Source organism: Rhipicephalus microplus, chromosome 5 (assembly GCF_043290135.1).
Source record: "Rhipicephalus microplus isolate Deutch F79 chromosome 5, USDA_Rmic, whole genome shotgun sequence".
Taxonomy (NCBI): Eukaryota; Metazoa; Arthropoda; class Arachnida; order Ixodida; family Ixodidae; genus Rhipicephalus; species Rhipicephalus microplus.
Window position 1 is genome coordinate 195,510,500 of NC_134704.1, and position 19,402 is coordinate 195,529,901.

General features: G+C 48.0%; 1 protein-coding gene across 1 annotated transcript in view; it reads left to right on the plus strand.

Moving 5' to 3' along the window:
- LOC119173585 (decapping and exoribonuclease protein) overlaps positions 1–19,402 on the plus strand; it is a 224,770-nt gene that overhangs the window by 155,901 nt on the left and 49,467 nt on the right. The window contains exon 5 of the mRNA XM_037424391.2: positions 11,847–11,932. Within this exon, the coding sequence (XP_037280288.1) occupies positions 11,847–11,932 (86 nt within the window). The remainder of the gene's footprint in view (positions 1–11,846; positions 11,933–19,402) is intronic.

The window sequence follows — 19,402 nt, forward strand, 5'->3', positions numbered from 1 at the left end:
GGGGTAGTGCTACTCTAGCGTAATCCAGTCAGCATCGAGCACATCATCGCTTATGCCAGCCCGAACATCTCTGATACCGATCGCCATTATCACTTCACTGAGCTGGCAGTGGTGTGAAGCTAAGACAATAAATTCCACCATTATCTGTTTGGGCGCAGGTTTATCATGGTAGCTGATAATGCTGCTTTGACTTGGATGTTTTTCAAGCAACAGCTCAAGCATAAGTTTGCTTGGTGGATTATCACGCTCCAAGAATATTACTTTGACGTACGTCATCGTGCTGGGGTTTTTAATAACATTGCCGGTGCCTTGTCACGCAACCCTATCATGCACATTGAAAAAAGCAAGCAAAAGCAAATCTTGAGGACTTGGCACGGAAAATAAGTGATGGTGTACTGCGCCGTCGTCGGTGGCACCAGGATCTCTCTGAAGAACGCTACTTCCCGGACGTTCCGAAATGTTTGTGTAGTGAAATGTTACGGGCCACTCATGGAGGTCACATCGGACGACGACCAACGCTTCACAAGCTACAAAAATGCTTCTGGTGGCCGCAAATGCAGAACAATGTGTCTTTTTACATCGCTAGTTGTGAAGCATGTCAACAGATCAAGCAACAGCTGAGGTGCCAGCCTGGGCTGTTAACACCTCTCTATATACCCGACGAGATCTTCTATGCATAGGGCATCGACTACATAGAGCCGCTCCCAACCACAACTTCTGGAAACTGCTACATAGTTTCTGCTGCTGACTATCTGTCTAAATATGTAGAAGTGACAGGCGTGCCTTGCCTTGCTGCTGTTCATTTGGTCCATTTCCTGAAGTGCAAATTTGAATGGAGGCGTGGCCTACCAAACAACTACTACCTCACCGTGCAACAACATTCCGCAGCCGGAAACTACGAGAGTATCTTTCCAAGGAGGGTATGCAACACCATTATGCATCTATGTTCTATCCCCAGGCAAACAGCTTTACTGAGGGCACTAATCAAAGTATTCAGGCAAAGCTCCAGACTCGCTGCATATACCAAAGTTGACAAGAAAAGAGAAGCTGACTGGGATGTCCACCTTCGGGCTGCTGGCTATGCAGTTATGCAGACGGCGCTGCAGACGTCTACTGTTGTGACACCGCACGAAATTGTATATGGAAAGTTACCCCAGCTGAAAGTGCTCCTCAACCTAGATGCTCCTGTTCACGTCACACGCTACAGCAGCCGTACAGATGCCTGCCAGAAGATCAGAGTTGCGGCGAGGAAAAGAGCCACGCAAGCACATGAAAGACGGAAGCATTATTATCACCGCCGTCGGTGACCTGCCCTCGAATGCAACATTAAACAAGAGGTGTGGGTACAAAAGGGTGGCAGCTGCCCAGGCAAGAAACTACTTGCGAAGTTCAGGGGCCTTTCACAATCACCGAACGCCTAGGACTGAAGACCTGGCACGTTAGCACCTCGGATCCAGCTTTCAACTCGACCGCCAAAAAGGAATAACTTTGCCGTGCACATGTCTCGCTTCAAAAAACGAGTGCGCCATTTCGACTGAACTGTTGTTTGTTTTCGCTTGCCAGATCCGCAGTGTGGCCAAGTGTGACGGGCCAGCACGACAACGCGGCTCGGCTGCTGACGCGAGGAGCTGGGTGGCGAGCGAAGCAGAGGAAGAGGAAGTCAGAGGCACAGAATGCAACAGCTGGCCCAAGATCGGGTGCTGTCTCTCTACTTTATTGATTACATTACTTATGTCATCAAGCCTAATAGCTGGTACACATAATAATAGAGTTATCTTGTCTCCTTGTGACTTGATCGTGACGGAAGCATTGTGCGGCATCTTGTCTACACAGAAGTTTGTCGATGTGTGATCGTTTGCGTTGACAACGGCGCATGCATGATTGGGATCTGGCTCGAGGGGTTCTCTAACACTAGGCAGGCTGCCTAAAATCAACCGTAAAAAGCAACGCACCCAATACCAACACTCGGCTCACCCGAAATCCACCAGGTGTAAGTTAGTGCAAGGTTACTCTCCCAATTCTCAGCACCACAGAAGCCTGCACTATGGTGATCATTAGTTAAGCAACATGACGCTCACGTGATCATGTCCCAAACCAGGTGGGTGAACCCTGTAGTGACACGCATCCCGAAGGAGTACGGCCACTAGCGTGGGTCCGGTCTTAGCGAGCCGCAGGGCACGCGTTAACCGTCGCCGGGGCGAGAACACGATACTGCTCGAAGTCGCAACACTTTATTCTTTGTGGCAACACCAAATCGCAGTACAGCTCGTTGCAAAGACGCGGTGGGAAAGCAAATGGGCTTATCCACGCCACGGGTGCAAAGTACCACACAGGGTGCCACGAGCACGTCTCCGTGGTAAAAGGGATTCACGGAGACACTGGGACCAAGGGCCGGTTGCTCGAGCGAGGGCAAAGGCGCTCACGTGGGCTTCGGAGAGATACGGGTCGGCGTAGCCTGGCCACGCACTAGGAACCCCCACCACTCTTCGGCCTAGCGTTCGGAGGGGGGGGGGGGGGGGGCGACATAAGGTAAGCGTTCGCCGCGGGCGCAAGGCGCTGTTAGCGAAGTCCGAACGAGCCCCACAGTGAGCTGACGGACGAAAAAGAAAAGCGTGCTTATCCCCATGTCATCCCCGAAAAGGTCTCTCTACTCCCGACGCACGCGCGCAAAACCTCTCGGGAGACTGTGCGGGCGGCGCCACAGTCAACATCCACTACCGGGTGAGAGAGTTTAAACGTCACTCTGCTCTCCCAACGCGGCAGACAGCGGAGAAGGGGAGTCATGTCGGGACATGAGAACGGCAGAAAAGGCAGCAAAGCCCGCTCAAAGGCAGCGGGCTAGCCTCGATTCCCACGACCTATTCACATGCTCTAAAGACTTCAAACAAAAAAAGCCTTGAAATAAGCTCATTGAGATGCATGTCTCAAAACTCGCGTTGAACCAGCCGCATGCTTCAAGATATTGCCTTCCACGGCGCAGTAATGCCGGGGTTCAAACCCAAGAACTTGTGTCTATACGTACGCGTATGGGAGCGTCCGAACGACCCCAACGTGTACGCACACACTTTTCTTTAGCTCAAACTCCAACATTCTCATGAACTTTGAGGAAGTGCGCGCTGCAACTTGAGACACCACCGAAAATGGATTGGCGTTCATGCCAGTTAAAGAGTCGTGCATGTGCAATCCATTATCCTCTATGTCCTTTTTCCAGCTTTATTATTGCTGTTCTCACAAATGACCTCATCATTTTCGCCATCCTGCCCATTCATATCACTATCTACTGACGATAGCAGCTCTGGCTGCATCCCCGCAGGGGCGCCTGCGCAAATAGGCGTTTGGTGTGTAGCGACACCACGGACCCGAGCTAACGGGGGAGTTTCGGCTCCCTCCCACGCCTAGCCGTGCGTGGCTTTGCCGTGTCCGGGGAAAAGGGGATCCTGGGGGTTGAGCCAATGCTGGGTGATTGGACCTTTAAGGCCCCCCGGCAGAGGCAACACACCCCTTTGGCCCCGGCTTCACGTAGACGGCACCCCTGGGCTGACCCACCCAGGGCAAATCGGCAGTCGCCTTTTCCTATCTCTCTCTGCCTACATCTTCGTCTTTATCTTTCCCTATCTATCTGTCCTGTCGTCTACTCTCTTCTGTTTACTTCCATTCTTCCTGGCGGCAAGGGTTAACCCTGTGCAAATAGCCTACCTTGGTCTAGGCGCATTGGGTTATGGCAGTGTTGTACGGCTGACGTCTGCAAGCTTTCAGCACCTGCAAACTTGCAGCGTCCTCTTGTTGGGCTCCGTGGCGGGTGGCCGCCAACGCTGCTGAACAAAAATAAGACCGGCATGCATGGAGCATTCCCTGTTCTGTCTGATCGTACCGGCTTAAAGCGGGTACGCACCGATGATATTAACTTTTTTAACCAGCCAACAGAAACTTTTCCCCATTTCCACGTCATTCACTGTGAGAAAACTGGAAAGCAAGCCAGAACCGTCTCTCCTTTCCTGGTTTCTAGATGTCTTACCGAAACTCTTGGCACAGGATACAAGGTAACCAAAATGGCTAGTGGAGACCTTCTCCTCGAAATCCGTGACAAAGAACAATTTAAAAAGCTAGACCGTCTTTCAGATTTCGGTGGCATACCAGTAACCACAACACCACATAGATCAATGAACACAACTCGCGGAGTGGTATGTGACATGGACTTACTTGACTTGACTGAGACTGAACTTTTGGAGGGGTGGAAGAGCCAAAATGTCACTAATGTACAGAGAATCATCATCAGAAGAGATAATAAGGAAACACCGACAAAACACTTAATACTCACATTTGCATCCAGTAAACTACCGGAATCTATTCAAACAGGGTACACAAAGACATCTATCAGGCCGTACATACCAAACCCTCGTCGTTGCTTCCAATGCCAGAGGTATGGCCATGGCTCTAAAACCTGTCGTGGTCGCCAGACTTGTGCACAATGTGGAGTCCTAGGCCACGTGTCTGAGAACTGCAAACAACCGCCACACTGTGTAAACTGCGAAGGAAACCATGCCGCATACTCACGCTCCTGCACATACTGGAAAAAAGAAAAAAAAATAATTACGTTGAAGGTGAAGGAGAACATTACATTTAAGGAAGCTCGGCGAAGAGTCGCTCCATTCTATGGAGCTACATACGCTGATGCGGCGCATCAGGGGGCACCGCCGCACCAGCCCTCGCCACTCCTTCGGCCCGCGCATACCGAGCCGGAGGTTGTGGCACCTGCCCCCAAGGCGGTTGTAGCCCAGGCTACACCACCTACTCCCAAACAGAGACCAGAGACTCCAGAGCCCTCGGGTCTGAAGGCCTCACCTCACCAGGCGAGGCCCGAAATTCGAACTAGCAGCCCGCACGTGCGGGCATCCAGTGCCTCCGAGGAGGCAATGGATACGTCGGTACCCTTGGTGCCGAAAGAGCGGCGTGGCTCCTTGGAGCGCGTCAAGAAAACAAAAAAGCCGATAACAGGGCCTGGTGACGGCCCTGTTAAGTGAACTCAAACTCCCTGTCTAAACAGCCACTCGCTTTTCGTACACACAGCACTATTTTACATTCACCATGAACACTCAAATTATACAATGGAACGTCAGGGGCCTTCTCGGAAACCTTGACGACATCCAAGAGCTCTTACACGAACACTCACCAAAAGTGCTGTGTGTACAAGAAACACACCTTAATTCAAAACACACAAACTTTCTTCGTAAATACGTTATTTTCCGAAAGGACCGTGTTGATGCTATGACATCATCCGGAGGTGTTGCCATCATAGTGAATCAAGGAATTGCATGCACACACTTACAACTCCAACCATCCCTTGAGGCAGTGGCTGTTCGAGCAGTTCTTTTTGATAAACTGATCACAATCTGCACTATCTACATTCCTCCTAGCTATCAGCTGCAAAAACGTGATTTACACTCTTTAATTGATGAACTTCCGGAGCCCTATGTTCTCCTTGGAGACTTTAATGCGCATAGCAGGCTATGGGGTGACTCTCGGTATGACGCGCGAGGTCAACTGATTGAACAGTTCCTTCTCTCCTCGAGCGCGTGTCTCCTAAATCGAAAAGAACCAACCTATTATAATCTCACCAATAACACCTACTCCTCCATAGAGCTAAGCATAGTATCTCCATCTCTTGTGCCTCTACTCCAGTGGAAAGTCGTCAGTAATTTGTACGGAAGTGACCACTTCCCCATAGTTTTGAGCACAAATACAGTAACTGAGTGTCCATCACGTGTTCCCAAGTGGCTCATAAACAGAGCCGACTGGGAACACTTTTATACCATCGCTCGTCTAGGTTGGAATGACATAAGTACTTTGAACATTGATGTTGCTGTCAACTACTTCACAGCATTTTTGATTGATGCTGCAACAAAATGCATCCCACAAACAAATAGACACCCTGGAAAACGGCGTGTGCCATGGTGGAACTCTGAATGCCGAAACGCGTGCAAACAGCAAAACAGAGTTTGGAGGCTGCTTCGGAACTCACCGACAGCCGAAAATCTTGACACCTTCAAGAAAATAAAGTCTCAAGGCAGGAGAACGCGTCGGCAGGCCAGAAGAGAAAGCTGGCAGAAGTTTTTGTCAGGGATCAATTCATACACACAGGAGGCTAAAGTCTGGAACATGGTCGGTAGGATAGCAGGAAAACAAGTACGTACACACACTTCCACTCGTAAACACTCAAGGTGATACCTTGGAAGATCAGGCAAACTTCCTCGGGGCACATTTTGAACGGGTGTCCAGCTCGTCCCACTATACTGACACTTTCCAAAAATACAGAACAAGAATAGAAAAGCAGAAACTCGAACACAAATCCACTAGATACGAGGCATATAACCAAGCTTTCAGTCTAGCGGAGCTCCGAACATCTCTAAACCCCTGCAATACTTCTGCCCCAGGTTCTGACCGTGTGGTGTATGACCTACCAGCCGAAACACGAAAAACCTTACTTTGTTTGTACAATGCTATCTGGTTTTCTGGCACTATCCCTAACTCCTGGAAAGAGGCTATTATAATTCCCATTTTGAAAGAGGGCAAGAACCCTTCTTTACCTTCGAGTTATAGGCCTATTGCACTCACAAGCTGCTTGTGCAAAATCTTCGAAAAAATGATAAACTGCAGACTTGTACATTTCCTTGAAACAAACAATTTGCTCGACCCATTTCAGTGCGGGTTTCGAGAAAGTAGATCCACCACAGACCACCTTGTTCGTATCGAGGCACAGATCAGGGACGCCTTCGTCCATAAACAATATTTTCTCTCTGTATTCCTCGATATCGAAAAGGCTTATGATACTACATGGCGTTTCGGAATTCTAAGAGACCTGTCCCACCTTGGCGTGCGCGGAAGAATGTTTCACATAATCGAAAGTTACCTGTCAAACCGGACATTCCGTGTCCGAGTGGGCACGGTTCTTTCCCAAACATTCGTCCAGGAAACAGGCGTGCCACAAGGTGGTGTACTTAGCTGCACACTTTTTCTCATCAAGATGAATTCCTTGCACTTGTCCATCCCTCGCAATATGTTTTATTGTACATATGTCGACGACGTCCAGCTTGGCTTTATATCTTGCAACCTGGTAATGTGTGAGCGACAGGTTCAGTTAGGTTTAAACAAGGTCTCCAAATGGGCAGAGGAAAACGGATTCCGACTGAACCCACAAAAGAGCACGTGTGTCTTGTTCTCCCGAAAGAGAGGCATGCACTCAGAACCTGACATTGAATTGAACGGTCAACGTCTGTCTGTCAATGCGGAGCATAAATTCTTAGGATTAATCTTGGACAACAAGTTGACCTTCGTACCGCACATCAAGTATCTAAAAACAAAATGTTTAAAAGCCATGAATGTTTTAAAAGTGTTGTCACGTACTACGTGGGGTAGTGACAGGCAATGTCTCATGAATCTGTATCGAAGCCTCATTCGCACCCGCTTAGATTATGGGGCCATTGTTTATCAGTCTGCAACACAAAGTGCTTTGAAGATGCTGGACCCTGTGCACCATTTGGGCATCCGCCTTTCTACGGGTGCTTTTCGCACCAGCCCCGTAGAAAGCCTTTATGTTGAGTCAAATGAGTGGTCGCTTCATCTGCAGAGAACTTACATGTCCTTTGTTTATTTCCTTAAGGTGAAAGCAGATAAGAAGCACCCCTCATACTCTACTATTAATGATTTGTCGAGCTCCATTCTGTTTCAAAACAGGCCTTCGATGAGGTAGCCCTTCTCAGTTCGCCTGAAAAGTCTAGCTCAGGAAACTGGAGTCTCACTTGAACATAGTTTAATGGCTCCTGTAGCATATCTGCCACCGTGGCAATGGCAGACTATAGACTGTGATGTGTCCTTTCTTGAAGTTACAAAACATGCGCCTATTGCCCATATCTGAACATACTTCCTGGAACTTCAACACAAATACACACGTCCTGAGTTCTTTACAGATGCCTCCAAGTCCAACTCCTCTGTGTCCTACGCTGTTGTCGGCCCATCCTTCTCGGATGCTGGCCCTCTACATCCAGGCACAAGTATCTTCACAGCGGAAGCTTACGCGATACTTGTGGCAGCTAAACACATCAAACAATTACACGTACAAAAAGCAGTAATTTATACAGACTCCCTCAGTGTGGTAATGGCTCTGCACAGTCTTAAAAAACAAAAAAACCCGGTCCTCATCTCACTTTACTCCATTTTGTGCACACTCTACACACTCAAACAACATGTTGTAGTGTGCTGGGTGCCAGGACACCATGAGATTCAAGGCAACGTGAGGGCGGATCAGCTCGCTGCATCCACCCACAAAAGCACTGCCCCTACACCCATATCAATCCCGGCCCTCGATCTTAAGCCGTCTCTCAAACGAAACCTCAGGGACTACTGGCAGAGCAAGTGGAATACACACACACAAAACAAACTACACATTATTAAGCCACACCTTGGTCATTGGCTGCCCGTATCGAAATCGCGTCATACAGAGGTAACACTAACGAGACTCAGGATAGGACACACATACACGACACACACATATCTGTTGTCTGGTGGCGATCCACCATTATGTGACATGTGGTGAACCCTTAACCGTCCTTCACATGTTAATTCAGTGTAAACACTTAGAAACTCTAAGAAAACAACATTTTCCATTACTCTACCGACAACATATACCTTTACACCCTGCAATGTTTTTCGGTAGGGAACCGCTTTTTAGTCATAAATCATTGTTAGCGTTTTTAAAAGAAATTCATAGCTTTCATGTCATATACCCGGGCATACCGTAGCACGACCTCTCCAGAGAGGTTTTTGCTGCGGTGGCTACACAAGAAAGCACTTGCCTCACGGCCCTTGGACGCAAGGGTATGAACGAGTGAGGCACTTGTGCTAATGCCATACATATCCACCATCGTTCTTATTATCACCAACTTTTGTTATCTACTCACACCATATACACCTTTCACGGCATGGTCATGATTTTAATACTTGTATGTTCTTATCTGCCTTACGGCGAGGAATTTTATGGCCTTTATACAGTCGCTTATTACAATCATTGTCTATATTTTTAGTAAGATGAACTGGCGCTCTTTGGCCGTGAAGTGGCCCTTGCGCCACAAAACATCAAACATCATCATCAGCTCTGGCTGCATGCTTTCTGGTTTGACGAGTGGGCCTGCACACTTTTCATGCTCAGTCAAAGATACCACATCTGCCCCAAGCTGAGAGAAACCTTCCTTTACGACTGAGTCATCTTGGCATTTTGCCATGCTAGGAACACCTGTCATTTCCGACTGACGACGGATGCTGCACTCACCAGCTTGCTCAGCCATACATTCCATGTTTATCATGCCTGGTCTGTCATGAATCTCTGCATTTAGTGTACCTTGACCACTGGCACGATTCGCCAGGACAATCCGAAGCTCAAGACTCAATCATTCCATTTCCATCTCATGAGCTGCAGCTCCCTCTTGACGCCTGGTGGTCTCTCTCTCAAATGCAAGCCACTCTCATTCGTACGCTTCCTTACGCCTGGCTCGTACGAGCTCCCAACAATCACAAAGCCTCTCCTCATCTGCGCCAGAGTCCTTAATCGCTTGTATCTAATGCGGCTTCCTTTGTATCATCGTCACGTCAACACCCAGCTCCTCGCACAAAACCACTAAATCCGTTTTCCTCAACTTGTTCAAGTCCATGGCCACCCCGTGCAGACTTCTGTGGCTCTAAATGCTGTGCAGACACCTCTAATAAACACTGTCTCCACAAAGCAGCAACTAATCTGCCCCTTTAGATAGACATCACCATCTATCCAAAACACCTGGTAGAATCTCTACGGAAAGTGAGTACTGACTAGCATTGGTAGCAGAAAAGAATGCGAATCGCATCCGACCTAATCTAACCAAATCCCGCTGCTGCCAACCAGTTGATGTGACCGAGGAGCGGGGCACAGGCAACCACTTAAGCGCCAGGGAAGGAGACAGCCTCGCAAAGCACTATGACTTGCAATGCAAGGGCCTGACCCACAAGATACGCTGATCGGCATACCGTTCGAACGCAGGTCGCGTCCTGCAGGAATGCGAGCGGTGTCAGTGTGCATTGCAGAAAATGCACATAGGCATCGCTGGCACATGCAGTTTGCGTTTGACAAGAAGCGAGTGCATGGAACGGAGGATATAAAAAGAGCATCGCGTGTGCGCTGGGGGCTCTCTCTCTGACCTTCACCTGGCCCTGTCATCTCTGGTCTAAAAGTGCACCTGTGTGCTTACATTGTTTGCTTGTAAATATGTAAATGAAACGTGTGTATTTTCTAAGCAAGAGTTTCTCCTACCCCGGCACCTGGATGACGGCGTGTGCCCGATCCTCGATCACATCAATTGGTTGGCAGCGGCGGGATTCGGTTGTATTCGGTGGTGTTCTTTCCTGGTACCGATGCTGGTGAGCGCTCACTTTCCTAACAGATTCTACCGGGTGTTTTGGATAGATGGCAATGTCTATCTAATGGGGTAGATTGGTACTGCTTTGTGAAAGCATTGTTTATTGAAGATACCTTCACAGCAGTTAAGAGCCACGGAAGTCTGCACGGGTTGACCATGGACTTGAAGAGCTTGAGAAAACCTGATTTGTTGCTTTTCTGCGAGGAGCTGGGTATTGACGAGGCAATGATACATAGGAAGCCACATTTGATACAGGCGATTAAGGATTCCGGCGGTGATGAGGACAGGCTTTTTCATTGTTGGGTGCTCATACAGGCCAGGCGTAAGGCCAGCATCATGCCACTTCTACCATCTGCAGACCAACGGCCTGACTGAGTGTGCCAACAGGATGCTCATTAACATGCTAGCTATGTACAATGATTCCAAGCATAAAAACTGGGGCGCAATTTCATCATCTATGACCTATGCCTACAACACTGCGATGCGGGAGACCACCGGCTTTAGCCCGTTTTACCTTCTTTACATTCGTGGGCCACGTAATACCCTTGACACAATTCCGCCAATTTCGAAGCAAGAATACCCATCTCTCGCAGAGACACTCTGTCACACAGAGGAGACATGGTGCATCACGCATCTCTGGAATTTCACAACCCAAGACCGTTCAAAAGCTCGCTACGATAAGCGATATCGACTTGTATTGTACAGCGAAGGAGATATGGCATGGATATGGACTTTCTACGGCAAGTGTGGCTTGTATCAGAAGTTTCTGGCCCGCTATACAGGTTCTTTTGTAATTATGTCGCGCCTTAGCAATGTTAACGAGATATCACGCTTTAAATCTTCTGGCCATCACTCCAGACAAACTCGTGTCGTGCATGTCGCCCGTTTAAAACCATACTATGGGCGACGCTGACTAGCTCGCCCTGCGGGCATCACCTGTAACGGCGAAATCATACAAAACTTTCGCCGAAGCGGAAAGGAGGGGAAAGAAGTGACAATACTCAGGGCAAGGCCTTCCATCTGGCACCATCCATCATCCCGTCTGTAAAATAAACATTGTTCACCGTAACAGTATCAACATTGCGCAGCATTTTTTTTTCGTTTATTATGACTTTTCGAGTATAAGGAACCCCCTGTTATGCAAATAGCAACTCTGTTTTGATGAGGCTTGAGGCTTGATTGCACTGCCCTTCGTAAAGAAAATTTTGATTTCATGTGGCATTGAAGTTGCAATGGGCTGGAAGTCATTCAACGTCGGCTGCTCGGGGTGTGTCTTCTCATTTCGCACATAGGACCAGTGGGGGTATTTGAACACTGCCCGGTGTGTATTCAGTGCTATTGAAATCTAAGTTTGCTGCCCATAAGTGTATAGTATAATTCAATAACTGTGGTTCTTTAACTGTGCAGGGCTTGTGGTCTGGTGCGGTGTGCATGAACTTCTGCAACCAGCTGCTGTCCTTCATCAAGAAGCACGCCGCACAGGATGACCCACAGTCAGTCTTTCTTTAAGGCCTTCAAAGTTTCAAATTCGTGCTGTCCAGTCCCCTAGCACACTGCAGGCTGTGGCGTCTCCTCCTCGCACGGGAGGAATAAATGAGCCTTAGGAGCGCTGGAATGTAGTATGCATGATGTGCAAAGCGCCCAGCAAATGTGGCCCAACACTAAAAATATATTTGGTTACGTAGCAAGCAGGTAGTGTGGGTCTAAATGTGTGTGACAAGAGAGACGAAAAAAAGAAGCTCACGTGAGCAAAATGGAATAGATGTTTACAGTAGGCACACAGATCATATTAATGATGTTAAGAAACACTGGTTATATGTATGCACATTCCAGCTATAAATATTCCATTATGAGAGACTACCTATCTTGTTGCTATAAAAAAATGTCTTCTTGTGACAGAATATAAGTTAAGTGCTTTGTAAAGCGGAAGTGCATTGTTGAATCAAGTGAATCAAGTGTTACCACAGTTCTCATGACCACCAACATATAGTGGCAGCCAAGTTTGACCTTGTTATGCTAGTGCTATGCCTTCAATGTTGGGCACTTTCGAATAGGTTTCGAGTAGGGAACTTTGAAAAATTTTCTTCTCTACCAAACCATGAAAAAGTTTGATTAAGCTTTCTCTGAAAGAAATCGCTATGATTTCTAATGTATGTGCTTTATTGCTGATTTTTTTCTTCGACCACTTTAGGGTGCTGCCGACTTGTTTAACATAGGCCAGAGGGGTGGTTTTGTAAGTTTAAGATATTAATTTACATGTAAGCCCATGCCACACTCACACAGACAAAACAAAAATATTAGGAAATGGTAAGTTTTATGGAGAATTTGATAAAAGTAATTTATGCATTTCATTAGGTGACCTTTTTGGTTCGAAGTGAATTTGAAGGGGGTTGTTACTTTGGTTGAATAACTTTCAATCGAATTCAAGCAGTATATATTGCCGCGACATCTTCCCTGCATTCGAACAGCGTGCCCATCATGGCGCCCACAGAGTGTTAGGAATTCGCTGTGTCGCGATGGTAGCGGTGGCGAAGAGTGGCAAGTTGTCGAGCGGAACTTCGCTGAAGCCTTTGCCATAAGGCGAAGCAGGGAGGCAATCCGTTTTGAAAACAGCAACAAGAAGGAGCGTTTACTGTAGCAGGTTGACGTTTGTACAGCGCCGGCCAGCACGACAACGTCGGCTGGGGCAAAATCCTCTAAACATGGGGCCGGCACGGCCTTAAATAGCGTTTTTGGACTCTTCTGCGAGACCAGTTCCCCGGAACGGCACAGTGGCTCGGCTGAGGAGACGCAGCCATACCCGGAACTGCAAGGTGGTTCGGCGGAGGAAGCGACGTTATCCCCGGAACTGCACGGTTCTCCTGCACGGAAGGCGGCGCTGGGAGGGGAGAGACAGTTCGTCGGAACAGCACTCGATCTCGTGAGACGTGCTCCCGAACAAGGAAAATGTCTGTGGCATAACAGCACCCCCGCCGCCAGACAATGCATCCGGAGTTTTGAGCCGTCAGCGTGGCTCGGAAGGAGGGATGCTGGTTGACCGCCGGTAGCCGTTCCGCTCTCTCCGCCCGTTGAGACTGTCATAGGCCTGCGGAGGTTCACTGGAACGACGGAGTCGAACAAAGCCGAACCACTCTGGCCAAAGCAAGCACCCTCCAAATGCTGATCAAATCGCCAGACCAGCAGAAACCAAATGTTTCCTCGAGATTACGCTGAACTAATTAATAGCATCACGAGCAACGAATCTCGGGAGGAATACACAATGCCGACACTCCTTTACAGTGCATGACACTGCTAAACCAAACACAATTTTTTTTTTTTTCGTGAGCGATTCTTGATTGTGACCCGGGCAGATTAGGGACGATCGAAGCTGCCAAGGTTAACTCAATTTGACCCCGAATCTACAATTTAGAATACCAAGCAATTCTGAATCACGCACATTGGCGTCGCTTGCAAGCGTCAGACTGTTAAATATAACAAAGTTTGTCATCTTACAAGCAATCATTCACTGCGCGCCGTCAACGTTCATCACGACAAGAGAAAGCATGCTTGCAAAAAACTTAGAAAATAAGACTGAAAATAAAACTTGCGCGCATTAGACAGAACAAAGTTAAAAGTTAACCTACACCGACGTGCAAAATAACACGCAATGCTAAACACAGAAGGTATCTTAAACAGGGGCTTTTACTATGCCTTCTCTGTTAAAATAAAGCACACTAACTGTTACCTTTGAAATATTATGAAAACAAATTTAATCGAACAAACACATTAATGTGAGCTTCTCCGATGACAAGGCAAGTAAAACTTACAAGAATTTAGAACCATTCCTTGCTCATCGGCAGACAACAAAACTAGAAAAAGTTATTCTCAAAATTAAATACAAAAAATACACTCTTCATATCAGCGAGGCGGCACTCTCTCAAGCGAACTCTGGGGAGTCGCGCACTCTACAGCTTCTGAGGGTTGCGGTCTGGACAAAAGGACAACGAATCAACCTGTTCGCCGAACTCAGTAGCAGCGACTTTTGACCCGCAGCCGCTGAACTCGAAGAAAGGGGCATCTGCACTGCATCGTTTACCCCTCTGGTTCGACCAGTGACCCTCTCGCCACGGTGAGGAATGACAGCCTTTGTTACAGCTCAGGCGTACGCGATGCTTCTTCACGTGATTGCCTCTACGCGGCATCGAAAAAGATGAGACCAGGCGATGATCTCGGCGTCTGAATTTCCCTGAAACTCGGTTTTTCTTGACGGACTTCCCGCCTGATCTCAATCTCAGTGATGGTCTGAGATCCAAACATTTCGCAACGAGCACTTTCGCAATCCTACGCCTATTCCTAAACCCGGCTCCTCGAATGAAGACGTCACAGCACTTAACGGTGGCTTTAGCGGGCTTGGCGTCAGTCGTCTTTACCGCGCTACGCTTATGCCGGCGCCTCTTTCTGTCGGAACTTCTCCCAATACTGGCAGCCTCGACACACTTCTCCACAAGTGTGCCACATTCTTTGTGCGGAGTCGAAGTTCCCGATTTTGTAGCAAGCGTTTCCTAGGGCCCGTCGCTAGCTGTCTCTGCCTGTGACAGAACGGTAGTCCCGATGACTTCAAGGCTAAGAAACACGCTTACAGAGCTTTCGATCGGTGGGGGTCTATCGCTGTCGTGAATAGCCCTTGTTCTCTGGCCTTCGAAGTCAGCCTGGGACTCTCTTTCACGAGCTTTGTTCTGTAGCGCTTTATGTCGCGCATCCTGCTCAAGCTTTTGTCGACAGGCATCAACCTCTAGCGCCCTGTGACGCGACTCGTCGTCAAGCTCTTTTCCACGCGATTCATCTTGATAATCTGCGCTGCGAAGCAGCTTCATCTCCAGTGCTTTATGATGCACCTCGGCATCCTTAGCTATGCGATGGGCCTCGGCCCCTAACTCCTCGCGATGCACCTCGACGTCATGCTCTCTCTGGCGCAATTCGGCGGCTTGTGCTTTGTGACGGGCCTCAGTCTTCATAGCTTTTCGGCATGCCTTATATTTACGTGCTTCTCGACGCGCTTCAACTTCTAGCGCTCTTCAGCGAGCCTCATTCTCACATGCTTTCACCTCCATCGCCTTACGCTGTGCCTCATCTTGCTCTCTCTGACGCACGTTGGCGTCCTGCGCTTTGCGATGGGCCTCCATTTCTAGCACTTTGCTGCGCGCTTCAGTGCTGTACTTGTATTCTCGACTTTCGCAGTCGGCAGGACTCAGGGCAGCAAAGTAGCAGAACACAGCGTATTTTAAAACCCTATCGAAGTTATGTGCTTCCTCGGCAGATAAGCGCTCCAAAATGCTTGCGACTTTGCAGGGAAGCAACGTGGCAAGATTCTCCGACCATAAATCTCGCTCAACACCAACATCGTCACAGACCTCTTCAAAATTAACGAGAAAAGACACGATGTTCTCGTCCATTCTGAAGAGTTCGAGTCGGTATTGTGCTCGTTGCCACTTAATCGCTTCAATTTGACAATCAAGCTGCTTCATTCTGAGAGCATGCTCTCTCCTTTTGCGACTCTCCTCAGCCTTCCATTGTTCATGCCTTTGAGCTTCGAGCTCTTCGCGGCTTTTCTCGCAAATGAGCTCCCAAAACTCGTCAGCTTCCTCGGCCGTCACATTCTCTGCCCGCATCACCTCGAGAATCGCTTCCCTTGTTTTAGCAGACCCGGCGGAAATCCCCATGGCTCGACAAATTTCGAGGAGGTCCTCCACAAGGTACTGCTCCATCGCGATCTCGTTTCTCGTGATTCTCTGCTATTGATATTCACCGTACTCCAAAACTAATCTCGTGGTTTAAAGCAGGGGAATATTGAACTATAGCCAACAAAAAAACACAAAACACTCGCCTAACATCTGCCTGTGCTACAGAGGTCTGGCGAAATGAACAGTAAACGTTGGGCACTCACCCAACCAAAGTAGCCGACGATGGTCCAACTCGTGGCTGCCGTCAAACAGTGTCAGGCCTTCAGGATCCGGTCCAACTTGTCAATGTTGAGATCCGGGGTTGCTTGTCCTAGCTTGCCGAACGATGAGAACAGGGTAGCGTATACCAGCGTATCCAAACGCTGATATCAGATCGGTCGTGCTCGAGCTTCCAGGGGTCTGATCCGGTGTGCCAAACGTAGGATATCGTATCCCCAAGCTGCCAACCACTGTTAGGAATTTGCTGTGTCGCGATGGTAGCGGTGGCGAAGAGCGGCGAGCCGTCGAGCGGACTTCGCTGAAGCCTTTGCCTTAAGGCGAAGCTGGGAGGCAATCCGTTTTGAAAACAGCAACAAGAAGGAGCGTTTACTATAGCAGGTTGTCGTTTGTGCAGCGCCGGCCAGCACGGCAACGTCGGCTGGGGCAAAATCCTCTATACATGGGGCCGGCACGGCCTTAAATAGCGTTTTCGGACTCTTCTGCTAGACCAGTTCCCCGGAACGGCACAGTGGCTCGGCTGAGGAGACGCAGCCATACCCGGAACTGCAAGGTGGTTCGGCGGAGGAAGCGACGTTATCTGCGGAACTGCACGGTTCTCCTGCACGGAAGGCGGCGCTGGGAGGGGGGAGACAGTTCGTCGGAACAGCGCTCGATCTCGTGAGACGTGCTCCCGAACGAGGAAAATGTCTGTGGCATAACAAGAGAAAATGCGTGCCATCTTGTATTGCCCAGAGACGATGATAGCACGTGCACCCAGCTGGACCCGGCTGATGTGCGCCACATGCTCGAGACTTCTCTTGGAAGGGAAGAAGAAGGCAGCGGTGGGACATCTTTGGTGTTCAAATGACACGTTCTACGACCATAGTCACTTTGATTTGTGGGCACAGGTCCGCCCTTATAATAAATACGTTTTATTATACCTCCGAATCCTTCAACATCACTACAATATGATATAAAAAAAAGATGGGCATCTTTGTCATGAATTGACTAACCTGCACAGTATTTTTTGAAAAATGAAACAAGGCCTGGTCAAATCAATTTTTGTTTTTGTTTTTTTTGGTTTAGAGAAATAAGGACTTCTGAAGATCAGTGACAGGACATTTACTCATGTCAAGATTTTTGTGTCAATGAGTAGCTATCGAACTCCTAGTAGCGATTCGTGACCTATAATGCAACTGACGGACGAACAACTGCCACTTTTATTGATTTATATCACTGGTATGTAGCACAATTCAAAACAGCCAGCAATCCCGTCACTTTTAGCATTGGGAGCGCTCCCATTGGTGCTACCTCGCAGTCACCTCCAGATCGCTACACAGCTGAGCACTCTTCCACAGAAAAGAGGGACGTCAGACTCAGCTGCTCGGCAAACAATTCGTTTGCTAGGCGCACACATTCAGTCATGCCTTGTCACCTGCGTTGCCGTCGTCGCCATACAAAGTGTCGACTAGTGTTGAATACGACAGTCTGGAGCTTGGAATCACCGCGATTTGCGACTTTGCAAATCATTTTAAATGCAAATGCATTTTTTAGTCGGTACATGTCAGGCGTCTGTTGGTGTTTGGGTGCCAGCAAGTGTTATCTGTCCGCTCTCACTTCATCTCCCATAGCAACAGCTACAGGCACGTGCACTTATCCTCGGCCTTAGCAGCTGGAGCAGGTAGTGCGGGCGCAGTAGTGGAGAGTGAGCGGACAGGAGGAGTGCGTGCTGGTGTGTGAGGGCGCTCGCATTCTGTGTGGAGGCACTGTAGGAGAGGGTAGGTGCAGTGCTTCTCCGTTCCTTCTCTCACCTCCCTGCGACCCACTCTCCATTCCCCTCTCCATTCCCCTCTCTTGTGCATATATATAAATGGAGTGAAGTGCGAGCCTCACTCTCGACCGTTTGCTGGCTGATTGTGTAAATAAATGGCTACGGTATAAATCCTCATCTTGTAATTAATTTACGCAATTAAAATTACTCTGCCATGTACTCTTGGCGCAATTATTTCGCGATTCTTTTCGGGGAGGTGGAGGCAATTTTTCGCTTCGATCGACCGTTTCGAAATGGACGACGTTCTAAGCAGCAATGAGGAGGTGCCCAAGGATGCACGCTTTGGCCATGCTGCTCGGTGCCTATTTATATGACCAGCCACTGGCTGGTGGCTGCTGGTATGTATTAAAAATATGTTTTCTGCTGACAACTTTAATCATTTACCAACTCAAGCTGATCTAGAATATGCCCGAATGAAACCAATAATCATTTATAATTTAGGCCTTCACCTCATACTTAAAATTAAAGCATCAACACGTAGCATGGATGGAGTCGCTCCCTAATTTCTCAAACAGACAGCCATTTATTGTTCAGTCATTTTTTACTGCTTTTTTCACTGTCATTGCAACATGCCTCATTGCCTAGTGACTTGAAGGTGGGGAAGGTGGTTCCTGTTAGTAAACCAGGTGACTCATCGAATACTTGTAATTACAGCCCCATTGCTTTGACTAGTTTTCTATGTGGGCTTCTAAAACATATAATCTATTCTAACCTAATTGCATTTCTCAAAGAAAATAACATTACTCATGCAAAACCCAACTACTTCTCTTCACCAATAACTTATTGTCAACATCTGACGCTGGCTTCGTTATCGACTGCATTTTCCATGATTTTCAAAAAGCTTTTGACACCGTTTCTCACCGTTTACTCCTCCTAAAACTAAGCATGCTAAATATTGACTTATACATATTACGGTGGATCGAATGCTTCTTGTCTAACACAACTGAACATGTAACAGCTAATGGTCATAACTCAATCAATTGTTCCGTAACATCTAGTGTGACACAAGGTTATGTCCTTCGACTTTTACTCTTTCTAATTTATATTAATGACCTTCTATCTTGCATTACATCGACAATCAGGCTCTTTGTCAATGATTGTGTCATCTATTGCATAATAACTAATTCGCATGATTCATCACAACTTCAATCCGAACTTGAAAGCATTGTAAAGTAATGAGGATATCTTGAGGAAGCCCTATTTATTCAATTGCT